Here is a 13260-nt window from a genome sequence, read left to right on the forward strand (position 1 = left end):
ATGACATAATTTTGGCTTGGTGAGATGATAAAGACAACATATGGAGATCCACCACTGCTGTTCCTGGTGTTCCCTCCGGGCCGCCTCCCACCCGTTGTCCCCCAGCTATCACTCTACCCCCGGCAGCCTGTGGGGTCAAATACTTTTTTTTCAAATATTTCCTAACGGTAATATTACGCTTCCATGGTATATTTTTTTTTTATGGTTTCTATAAATGTTTCGTTGTATTTTAAGTGTTTTCCGCGCCTGTATTGGGTAAATATGTAGCGTTTAGTGGTGTTTTATGACATATGTTAAAGGCTTTTCAACGGTCAAAAATTTCAATTTCCCGTTTTGAGTTTTTTTTTTATTTGAAGTTATAAGAGGGCTTTTATGGTATCAAAGAATCGTCTATGCTCTTTTAAGTGTGAAATCAATCTATTGAGTGAAATATGTGGACTTCAAAAGGGTGTTTGGTGCTATTGAACTAAAGTCTTATTTTTCTTCTTTCTTCTTCTCGGTCTAACTCGCTGTAGAATGCCTTAAAAGATAGCTCATACTCCGTGAAATGTGGTAAAATACTCGCCAAGTGAAAATGGCTTGCCTTTCCAGGACGTTTTAGGAAAGTTATTGTTGAAAATATTTTATACTTTTAACGTAATTAATTTAGACTTTTTTTTTAACTAATTGAGCTTGAGATATTTTGATATTTTGAAAAATTACTTTGAATATTTATCACGTCATAAAATGTCATACATTCAGCCATGGCTTTTTTTTTAAATCATTTTTTAAATCAAATTGTTTACGTAAATTAGCCCCGTTACCCCCCTTCCCGTTCTCTCTGATGATCACAGCCCCGGTGGTGACTCATCATAGCCCCGGGCTGGCGCTTCTTTTCCAACACCCCAGTTCGTCAATATTTTACCTAATATCTAGTGATTTCTACGTGTTTTCGTGTTTCTAAGTTCAGGTGTGTAGATATTGGTAGCAGAAGGAGGAAGAAAGAAGAAATAAAGGAGGATTAGGAGGAAGGAAGGAGAAAGGGAGGATGAAGAGGAGGAGCAGCCTAGCCACAATATTTAATTCATCCTCCATTTCCTCAATATTTTGTCTGACATATAGTGTTTTCATGTGTTTCTAAGTTCAGGCGTGTAGATGGAAGCAATAGAAGGAAGAAGGAGAAACAATGGAGGAGGATGAAGAAGAAATGAGAAATAGAGGCGAAATAAGAGAAGGAGGCAAATAGGTGTAATATTTAGGTAAGTTTCCCTTTTAATCTTAACGTTCTTTATAATGCATAATGCTGGTTTTGAGATATATTTGGGGTGTTTCAAGTTTGTTCAGTAGTGTTGCAGGGTGTTATAAGTATGTTTTTGGTGCATTTTGTGTGCTTTCAGTGTGTTTTAGGTCTTTTAGGTATATTTTACATACCTTGAGTATGTGGATTGAGATTTGTTTCAGTATTTGCATGTTTTGAGTGTTTTGGAAGCATTTATTTTGAGTGGTTGTGTGGTATTTTGAGAGTGTTTTTGAGTTAATTTTAAATGTTTTAAGTTGTGTGGGTGTGTGTTAGGAGTCTTTTTGGATGTGTGTCTGGGTAATTTGGGTATATATCGAGTGTTTCTAGTGAATTTTAGGTGTGTTTGGAGGCATTTTGAGGTGTTGCATGGCTTTTTTTTTTAGTGTGGTAGGGGATGATATTGTGTGTTGTAAGTCGTTTGGGTGTGTGGGGATGATTTTGGTTTATATTGGTGTTTTTAGTGAATCTTAGGTGTGTCTTGGTGCAATTTTGAGGTGTTGCATAGTGTTTTTAGTGTGTTTTATGTTAGTTTTGAGTGTTTTGAATGGTTTGGGTGTGTGTGGGGGTGATTTTGGCATATATAGCGGTGTTTCTAGAGAGTGGTGTGTGTTTTGGTGCCTTTCGAGGTGTTGCTTGGTTTTATGAGTGTGTTTTGGGTTAATTTTGACTGTTGTAAGTGGTTTGTGTGTGTAGCAATTTGGTTGGTTCGAGGTGATTTTGGTGTACAGAGTGAGTTTTAGGTGTATTTGGGGACATTTTGAGGTGTTTCGAGTGTGTTTTGGGTTAGTTTTCAGTGTTTTAAGTGGTTTGGGTGTGCACCAATATATATATATATATATATATATATATATATATATATATATATATATATATATATATATATATATATATATATACCTATGTTGTGACGTCATAGGATATCTACCTATCAGAGCACAAAGAAATTATGGTGATATGGCAATACTAAATTGGTGCCTGCTATTGGCTATTGACCAGTATGAACGAACTTTTTATATGTTTTTCGTGCAATTTCTTTGAATAATGAATACAAGCCTGCCTGCAGAACACATGATTGTATTATACTCTACTTCGTTCATCTGTAGATACTGGCATTTGCAAGGATTCCTAAATAATATTAATGATAACATTCTTATGAATAAGCACAATATAGTATACTATTTGTGATTTGTAACTCATGCGTATCTACCATCTGTATTCATGTGGAACCGTTAAAGCGGAACTGGTTCCAAGAATTAGAACCGGTTCCCAACGGTTCCGGTGGAACCGTTGGGAACCGGTTTCGGAACCCAGCTATACTAACCACTACACTACTCTCTATTTACCTAGTTGTATTGTACGTACAGGGTTCGAGCGGGGCTCATAGTGTCCTGTCTCCATATCTCCATTTATCTAGTTTTTCTTTAAAGTTAAAGTGTGTGTGTGTGTGTGTGTGTGTGTGTGTGTTATACTGCTGTGCTGGCTCTCTTCGTCCATATCTAGCAAGAAATACTGTTTTTTTTTTTTCCGGTATATCGAGATGTTTACATGCATACAGAGTGTGTATGTGTTGTGATGAGAGGGAGGCAAGGTACTAGGTAGGCACACATATTGGCTCCAAGTCTGCCATACCAAGGCCTCACCCCCCGTTATGAAACGCTTCTGACACGGTTATTAAGGAGGTAGATTGGTTTAACAAATAACCTAAGTTACACGGTGATCTTTTTTTTTTTTTTATGTGTAATTCACTGTTTGATCTGCTGCAGTCTCTGACGAGACAGCCAGACGTTACCCTACGGAACGAGCTCAGAGCTCATTATTTCCGATCTTGGAATAGGTCTGAGACCAGACACACACCACACACCGGGACAACAAGGTCACAACTCCTCGATTTACATCCCGTACCTACTCACTACTAGGTGAACAGGGGCTGCACGTGAAAGGAGATACACCCAAATATCTCCACCCGGCCGGGGAATCGAACCCCGGTTATCTGGCTTGTGAAGCCAACGCTTTAACCACTGAGCTACCGGGCCGTGTGTTTGTGTGTGTGTGTGTGTGTGTTCATCGCAGTTTATGTGAACCCAAACAATAACAAAAAGACGAAAGAGAGAGAGCATTATACTTTTGTTATTTTTGCAAGTTATTAAGATTTATTATTGTTATCTATTTATTTACTTCTTTAATGTTATACGCACACACACACACACACACACACACACACACACACACACCGAGTAGTGTAATGGTTAGCACGCTCGACTCACAATCGAGAGGGCCGGGTTCGAGTCCCGGGGCGGCAAGGCATATGGGCAAGCCTCTTAATGTGTGGCCCCTGTTCACCTAGCAGTAAAATAGATACGGGATGTAACTCGAGGGGTTGTGGCCTCGCTTTCCCGGTGTGTGGAGTGTGTTGTGGTCTCAGTCCTACCCAAAGATCGGTCTATGAGCTCTGAGCTCGCTACGTAATGGGGAAGACTGGCTGGGTGACCAGCAGACGACCGAGGTGAGGTGAACTACACACACACACCGCGTAGTGTAGTGGTCAGCACGCTCGACTCACACTCGAGAGGGTCCGGGTTCGAGTCCCGGAGGCGGCGAGGCAAATGGGCAAGCCTCTTAATGTGTAGCCCCTGTTCACCTAGCAGTAAATAGGTACGGGATGTAACTCGAGGGTTTGTGGCCTCGCTTTCCTGGTGTGTGGAGTGTGTTGTGGTCTCAGTCCTACCCGAAGATCGGTCTATGAGCTCTGAGCTCGCTCCGTAATGGGGAAGACTGCCTGGGTGACCAGCAGACGACCGAGGTGAATTACACACGCACACACACACACACACACACACACATTTTTGGAAATACACAAAAAAAGGAGTCAGGGAATATGTCCCTAAATATAGACCTAAAGAAGGAGGAAAGAAAGATTGGTTTAATGCAAGGTGTGCTAGGGCAAAGGAGAAAAGAGATGGAGCATGGAAAAGGTGGAGGAGAAATAAAAAACAGTAAATAAGGAAAAGTTCAAGGCACCCAGAAATGAATATGTTAAGGTGAGGAAGGATGAGGAAAGGAACTATGAAAAGGACATTGTCGAAAAATGTAAGGAGCAACCGAAATTGTTCTACAGATTCATAAATGGAAAAATTAGGCAAAAAGAAACAATAGAAAGGTTAATAGGAGAGAACGGGATGGTGGAAGACCCAAAAAGTATGGCAGAATTATTAAATAATAAATTCCAGGAGGTCTTTACTAAGGAATCCAAATTTGAAAGGCCACAGGGTAATAGAGAGACAATCTATATGAAAGAGATTAAAGTAACCAAGCTTGAAATAAAAGAGTTAATGAAGGAACTGGATGAAGAGAAGGCAATGGGACCGGATGAAGTCTCAGGCAGAATACTGAAAGAATGTAGGGAAGAACTAGCAAGTCCTATATACAACATCATAAAATGCTCAATAGAAAATGGAACAGTACCAGTACAATGGAAAGAACCTTTAAAATACAGACCAGTATCACTAACTAGTGTAATATGCAAGATGTGTGAAAGAATAATAAAGAAACAATGGATCGAGTTCCTTGAAGACAACAAATTATTATCAAATAGCCAATTTGGTCTTAGAAAAAGACGGTCGTGTGTAACTAATTTACTGAGTTTCTACTCTAGAATAGTTGATAGAGTACAAGAGAGAGGGATGGGTTGATTGTATTTATTTGGATTTAAAAAGGACGTTTGACAAAGTGCCACATGCAAGATTACTGTGGAAGTTAGAAGGAGAAGGGTGGCTTAAAAGGAAGCACATTGAGATGGATGGAAAATTATTTGAGGGGGAGAGAAATAAGGACGGTAGTTAAAGATATGAAGTCCAAGTGGAGAGCAGTAGAAAGCGGAGTGCCACAGGGGTCAGTATTGGCACCAATACTTTTCCTCATTTATATAAACGACATGCCAGAAGGAGTGAACAGCTACATAAATCTGTTTGCAGATGATATGAAACTGTGCAGAGTTATAAAGCAAAAAGAGGATTGTGAAATACTGCAGGAAGACCTAAATAAGATCTGGGAATGGAGTAAAACGTGGGAAATGGAATTCAATGTGGACAAAAGCCATGTCATGGAAATGGGAAAGAGTGAAAGACGACCGGTGGGAATTTATAAGATGGGAGATGGAGCAGAACTGGAGAAAGTAAAAAAGGAAAAGGACTTAGGAGTGACGATGGAAGAAAACAATCAACCAGTAAGCCATATTATTGTTAGAATTTTCAGAGACATATAATTTGCTAAGGAATATTGGAGTAGCATTTCACTACATGGACAAAGAAATGATGAAGAAATTGATAAGTACTATAATAAGACCCAGATTGGAATATGCAGTAGTGTGAACCCCTCATAAAAAGAAACACATAAGGAAGTTGGAGAGACTACAAAAAATGGCTACAAGAATGGTTCCAGAATTTGAAGGGATGACATATGAGGAGAGACTAAAAGCTATGGATCTACCAACCCTGGAACAGAGAAGGGAGAGAGGGGATCTGATACAAGTTTATAAATTGATGAACGGAATGGACCAAGTGGATAATGAGAAACTAATCCTGAGAGAAGAATATGACATTAGAAGCACAAGATCGCATAGTAAAAAGCTGAAAAAGGGAAGATGTCTGAGAGATGTTAAAAAATATAGTTTCCCACAAAGATGTGTTGAGACTTGGAACAGTTTGAGTGAAGAAATGGTGTCAGCAACGAGTGTACATAGTTTTAAAGAAAAATTGGATAAGTGTAGATATGGAGACGGGGCCACACGAGCATAAAGCCCATGCCCTGTAAAACTACAACTAGGTAAATACACACACACACACACACACACACACACACACACACACATATATATATATATATATATATATATATATATATATATATATATATATATATATATATATATATATATATATATATATATATATATATATATATATATATATATATATATATATATATATATATATATATATATATATATATATATATATATATATATAGTCTTTGAGACAAAACTGACGGAAATTAATAAGCATTAATTAGGCGTGTCTACGTCTGTATGTAGTACCGTATTTTCAATGGACAGCAACCGGCAGGTAATATAGTAGTATTGGAGGGGGTTATAGGGATAGCTATGGTACAATAACATGGTACAATAACAACAATAAAAGTTATTGTACCATGGGGATAGCAGCGTACACATTGCCTTAACTTCTGCGACGCCATGCTAACTCTTCCCACTCTAGTACTCTAACTCCATGAGCGGCCCACTATTGCTATCCAACCCACGCTTCTATGTAGGAAATCTTACAAGACAGCTAACGCTCTCACTGTGGTACGTTCGTTGTGAATGATGAACGCTTTAAAAGGCCAGCTGGGTATTCTCCAAAGAAACCATGCTTATTATGTATGTTGCTATGTAGTACATTTTAGGACGTACTTGGCGAGATCGTGTGGGATTCTTATTCATCTCAAATGTTGATTCAGTGGTAAAACTACCATCACAACAGTATTATTTAGTGGTAAAAGTAGTAGTAGTAGTAGTAGTAGTAGTAGTAGTAATAATAGTGATAATGACAAAAAAAAAAACCTACCACGTGAAGGAAACATATCTATTCAACGGTATAGGCTACACATCTCTCGCATCAGTAAATCGCAGCTTATTATCTCTTAGCGGTTTTTTTGTTCATTATTTTTAATGTTTTGAAGAGAGGAAGGGAACCAGTTTATTTTTTTGTTTGTTTATTTATTTATTCATTTATTTATTTATTTTATGTAAGAGGGGAAGGCCTGCCAAGGGCAACAGAAAAAATAAAAGACCCACTTAGTTGCCAGCCACTTTACAGATATGATAGAATCAGCCAAAAGACAGGGACAAATGCCTTGAAACCTCTTTTGTTAAATGAAGTATATGGTATTGGCACCTCCTGCCACAGTATTAATTACACTCTGCAAGGAAATCAGTAACTCATGTGTAGATAGTTTAAGTGAGAATAAGGGACTTGTAATGGTTCTATGGCTTTCTTTATTATGTGGCCTGACTCAAGATAAGGAGGAGGGTCATTGCAATTCTGCACTTCCTGTCCACGGTATCTTCTATTGCTACATCGAGAATAGGTATCTTAATTTCTCATTGGTAGGCTACATGTCATAATTTAAGCTAGCAAAATGTGCCCAGGTGTACATATAGCTATTGCTTAAGAGTTCATAATGTACCTATTAGTGTGGCTTTGTTTTGAGGATGTGAAATTCTCGGTCAGTGCAAGAACTCTCCATACTATTACAGGAAGTCCTTGGACAGGGCCACCCTGGATGGGATTGCTAGCCTGTTTAGATAGATAGATAGGTAGCTAGAACTGTATAATTAGTTAGTAATGTGTCCATTTTATATCTGATAGACTTGAAATGAACTTCCTTCTTTCCATAGTCAATCTTTGAACCTTTCCTTCTACTTCCAGGGAGAGAATTGAGTCGTACTTTTCTGCCAGACGAGAATTATTCCTGACTGGGAGATTAGATTGCAACTTATTCCTGCCAGAGACACCAGACCTTTAAAATTGTTCTTGGCAAGGAACAAGAGACCTTTGAAATTCTTCCTGTCACACGCCTGCCATGAATTGGGTGGGTGGGGTGCGTCGTCGAGTGCTCCAGAGGGATGAGGTGCAGCGCCGCCAAGATCTCTTTTTTGCAGCCCATGCCCTCCCAGCCCAACAGTCTGCTAGCAGAAACACCTTACAGTAATCACAATACAGGGCATACCATTTATATGTTGTAGCTCTGCAGTTACCCATAACTAATAACATAAAAATAAAATGGACTGTATAGGTTTATTTTGATAATATTAACTTTTTATCCCACCTTTCGTAATTATATCTTGTTCCCCCTATGCCCATGTGAACTTTCCGTATTCCATAACTTCTTAACACTTTCATTCATTCTAGTATAATTTCTTTATGATTTATTTATTTCATTTCTATACAGATTCATATTCTTGAACTTGTACTGTATTAATCATTCATAACAAATTATTCATTACTCTTGTCCTTAACAATGCTTTCTATTCCCACAGTTGTCTGTTTCCTGATAAGCTGTGAGAATGTTTAAACACCATAGTATTTCTATTATCCTTGCTCAGAGTACCAGCAGAGGGATCCCAAGCTAGTGGCAGTACCCATTCCATGGCAAGGCTTTCATCAGGATCTCTGGCTGGCAGGACCAGGATTAGTAAGAATAGATTATTTTGAAATCAAGTCACTTGCTCAACACTGTCTATTGGACCACTGATGTGTTTTTCAAGCAGTTTAATAATACAGTATTTAAAGCCTTTAGATGAAATGCTTAACTTAGCTAAAAATTAATATGACAGGATTACGTCTTTAGTTATATATACGTATATATATTCTTTTTATATAGAAAGGGCACTAGCCAAGGACAACAAATTAAAGTACTATGTATAAAAAGGGGCCCACTGAATTACCAGTCCCCATACAAAATTTGTATCTGAAAAGCATATAAATAAGTCCGTACATCTTTTTTTTTTTTCATGTAATTTTATGATATGTCTGAATATTAGTAGACAGGCCAATAAGAAATTAAGGGAATTCACTCTCGGCAGGTCCCCGCAAGTGGAGGAATGATGACCTGGTGTGTGAGAGGCTTAAACGAGGGCAGGGGTGGAATAATTTCTCCAACTTCTTGCAAAAAAAGGTTTCTCATTGATTCTCTCTCTCTCTCTCTCTCTCTCTCTCTCTCTCTCTCTCTCTCTCTCTCTCTCTCTCTCTCTCCAGTCAATGAGAATAAAAGTATAAAGCTTAAACACTGAAACAAACCAATGCCCATCATAATTTCAACACTAATCATTCAATTTAGAAGCAGAGTGAAACACAGGACAGTCATGTCACTGACCTGCAGCCTGGTAGGAAGGGTCACACTAAAGCTGCCAAGAAGGCCTCCAAAACTTCCCTCCCTCCTGTGCGTCCTGCCTCCATACATGGCCCCTTCTCTCGATACTTACTCAAGGTAAAGGTCTCTAAATCTCTCTTCCTTTCTCTCTCTTTCTTGATCATTGACTTGAGGATACATGTATATGTGTAGTGATTCATTTGATATTGATGCTTAATCATTCATTATCTTATATGAAAACAGTTTTACAAACTTTTACTCTATGTATACCTATAAACCACACTTAAGAAATCACATTTTGTCACTATTTTTACAGAAACTTCATATTTTCAGTTGGAACTCCAGTCTGTTGGGCTGAAATTGGATGAAGAAGAAAAATTACGTTCATCTGAGAAGCAGGGGCCTCAGAGTAGGGCCAAAGGGCAGAAAAAGGAGAGGGACAATAGAGATGGAAGGCTGGCCAGGAAAAGCACCGCACCTGACAGAAGCAGAGATAAAATCAGTAAACAACCTTTAAGTCAAGATGAAACTGCAAAAGATAACCCTGAACTTCAAGATACCAGAACAAGTAAGAAACACACCAGCAGCAAGGACATTGCTTTTCACCTTACACTTAAAACATCGAAGAGCAACGTACTAAAACACTGTGATGAAGGCAATACTGACCACTGGGATAAGGAAGTCAGAAGGAGAGGCTATCTAAATAATATACCAAAGGAAAGAAATAAACACCTTAGCAGGAAAACCCCCAAGAGTACTCAATCTTGTAAAGCACAGAGAATAACAGGACACACTTCTGGAAATGTCTATGGCAGTCAAGCAAATGTTCAAACTAAAAGGAAAAATATTACAGATTCTTCACCTGAAAATACAGTGCATAAAGAAGAACATCAGTGTAATACCATAAATGCCAAAGCTTACACAGCAAATTCCAAAGAGTATGTAGAAGCAAATAAAAGCTTGAAAAACTCTGATTGGAGGCAACAGGAACAAAAGTCAAATAAAAGAGACAAGGAAGGAAAGCACAGTAAGAGGACACGCAAAGCTTCTAGTTTACTTGATGGAGCTCCTCGGCTAAGACAGGTCCTCTCTCTCACTCCAGAGCGTCATAAGGGCAGAATCTGGGCTCCTCTGTACTTACCCAATACTGAAAGTCCCTCAAAAGGAAAGCAAAACATGGCTAAAAATGTTAATCAGGTGAACACAGACAATGGACAAGAAAAACAGAAGGTCACTGACTCCAGAGAGAAATATAGAACATTACATAAGCCTAGCACGAGTAAGATACAAAGAGAATGGGAGGAAGCTCGTCTGGCAATGCTCCTTGGTACACAGTTCAAGAGTTCCTCAAATAATGACAAAGATAAGCAGGAAGATGAAAATAATGTAGAAAGTAATAACACTGCAGAAATAAGGAGTGATTACCAGTTAACACAAAACTCTTTAAATCCTCCATCCCCATATGACAAAGCTGATAAAGCTGGAGAGAATCATATGTCATTTTACTCACCAGATACTCAGCAAGCAAACAGAGAAATTCCAGATACCAGAGTAAGTGAGACTCCAAAGAGAGATGACCATGACAGCCAAAGACCCAAACTGAGCAGTTACACCCGCACAATTTACAAGATTGAGAGTGGACTGAGTTTTGCACGTGAGAGGAAGGACAAGACTCCCTACCTTGACAGGAGTTTTGGCACTCCCTGGCTAGGTGGTCCCATATTTGACACCTCTGGGAGCAGCTTTTCTTCATCCAAGACCCCAACTGACCCAACATTAGAAAGATCTTGTGAAGATCCTATTGGGAGTCAAGGAACAGAGTTACATCTCAACACTACTGTACGTTCCATCATCACTGCTCACTATCAAGACCAGGGGAAAGAAATAGATGAGACTCAAGCCACCATAAAGGAATCTGGCATTAATCAAAGCCAAAATCATCTATTCAATAGACAATATATTTCAAAAGAGGCTTGCAGTCCTCTTCTAGTTTTAGGTGGATATGAAAATGTTAAACACAATGGAGGGACCTGGATGGTATATGAGAGATATGCTGACTTAGTCACTGATCCTCACCAACTGGTCACACACCACATCTGTGATGAAAATAAGAGCCTGGATTCATTGTACTCTGACTCACATAATTCTCACTGGCTTGGAGCACATGAGAACAAAACACTACAAACACAACACCAATTTGCTTGTCAATATGAAGGTAGCACTGAAGGAACCACGGACTCTACAAACCCTTCAGCAACTCACACTCAGGTGCCCTTAAACAATGTAAGCTACAGACATTATGGTAGCAACAGTACTCAAAGTCAAGTAATGATTGAAAATGGGAATTTTCTTGAATCAAATGAAATGTTAAACTATTTTGACCATTCTAGTGGTACAGTCTCATCACAGGCAGAACTACATCCAGTCAGTATACCAACAAGGCACTTTATAGCAGAGTGCAACACAAACCAGGATTTATCAATAAGCATGTTACAACACCCATTAGTAGACAAACCACTAGCATACAACCCTAATAGGCAATATTCAGAGGCTCCAACATTCAATTCTTCTTCAAGAAAATGGCAGCATGACAGTGTAAAATATGAAGACAGTTTCATGCATTACAAGGATTATTCAGGACTTGACAATTTAAGACAAGCTGTAATTGATGCGAGGTACCAGCAACACCTGAGACATGACATCATAGGAAGCTTTCATGGTGGGAACCTTGCATACAGTGGGGAGGCAAACACTGGTTCTTACCAATCAGGTGATACCCTTCTCTAATCTTTGTCAAATGCATGTGAAAGTTTATGAGAGACAATATCTTTCTAGGAATCAAATAATTTCTGCTTACAGTAAATGGGTAAATGTCAGAACTCACCAGTCCAATAAAGAGTATACATTTTTTATCTTGCACAGCTTCAGTCATCCCCTGTTATTTGCAAACATCTGATTCACATTAGAACACACAGCAGGGACCTCAGCATCCCTGAACAGACAGGCAAGTAACACTGAGTTTGCTGAAAAACAAATGAGAAAATAGGAATGAGATCGCTTCTTTTCACTGTTTAGTAATGAAAACTTGTAAAGGATATCGCAGTCATTAAGTAACAGCTTTTAATATAACTAGCCCTTTTCTAGATCTGCACAGTGGGGTGAAAAGGAAAACAAAGGAATTGGATACAAGGAAAAGCTATTTAGAAATATAAATGGTAATCTTGAAGGTGTAAATATATATATATATATATATATATATATATATATATATATATATATATATATATATATATATATATATATATATATATATATATATTGAAGGTATAAATGGGCAGGAGATTTTCTCTAATGCATGTTTCATTGAAGACGATGGTTAATTCAGTATTCACTATCTTTTTGAGGATATTCTCTTTATTCCTCAAGAGAGTCTTATTCTCTTTTAATAGTCTGTTTAGAGGTCATACACAGACTACTAAAAGAGAATAAAACTCACTTGAGGAATAAAGAGAATATCCTCAAAAAGATAAGTGAATACTGAATTAGCCATCACCTTCAATGAAACATATATATATATATATATATATATATATATATATATATATATATATATATATATATATATATATATATATATATATATATATATATATATATATATATATATATAAAGGGCAGAACATCACCTGACCATCACCCCTCGTTCTGGATCGTTCGGCCACTCCCGAGCGACACTTCGCTCATTTCTCTCTGCCATGTATGTCTCGAGAACCCTGCTTCTTCCGGTCACTCCACGTCTCGAGGCCCCAGTGAACACCTAACCGAGTCTATCTCGAGCCTCGCCAACACCCAGATGGCAGAGAACTCCCTGGACTCTCCAAGGACTGGCCTCTCCTCTGCTGCCCTGGTTTCACCCTCTACCTGCTTCCGGCTCCGTCAGTCTGCCTCCAGTGTAGGTGAGATTAGTGTTCCTCTGGCCCTCACTCGCTCTGGAGGGAGACTCATGATGAGAGCTGGGTGGTGTGCAAGGTGTCCCTTTTGTTGTTATATTGTGT

At 38.6% G+C, this 13260-nt stretch overlaps 1 protein-coding gene across 1 annotated transcript; it reads left to right on the forward strand.

Moving 5' to 3' along the window:
* Positions 1-7769: 7769 nt before the first annotated feature.
* Positions 7770-12425, forward strand: LOC123519662. The gene is made up of 5 exons (XM_045281143.1): positions 7770-8040; positions 8439-8527; positions 8919-9010; positions 9173-9322; positions 9539-12425. Exons 1-5 carry the CDS (start codon positions 7916-7918, stop codon positions 11990-11992), a joined length of 2910 nt encoding a protein of 969 aa, XP_045137078.1. The 5' UTR covers positions 7770-7915; the 3' UTR covers positions 11993-12425.
* The last annotated feature ends 835 nt before the right edge of the window (positions 12426-13260 follow it).

This window comes from Portunus trituberculatus, chromosome 45, assembly GCF_017591435.1.
Source record: "Portunus trituberculatus isolate SZX2019 chromosome 45, ASM1759143v1, whole genome shotgun sequence".
In the NCBI taxonomy this organism is placed as follows: Eukaryota; Metazoa; Arthropoda; class Malacostraca; order Decapoda; family Portunidae; genus Portunus; species Portunus trituberculatus.

Bases quoted from the DNA above. Each gene is read 5' to 3' on its own strand.
- LOC123519662 (XM_045281143.1), top strand. From the start codon at position 7,916: ATGAATTGGGTGGGTGGGGTGCGTCGTCGAGTGCTCCAGAGGGATGAG. The intron at 8,041-8,438 runs GTAATCACAATA...ATCCTTGCTCAG, and splicing joins GCTAGCAGAAACACCTTACA to AGTACCAGCAGAGGGATCCC. The intron at 9,323-9,538 runs GTAAAGGTCTCT...TCATATTTTCAG, and splicing joins TCTCTCGATACTTACTCAAG to TTGGAACTCCAGTCTGTTGG.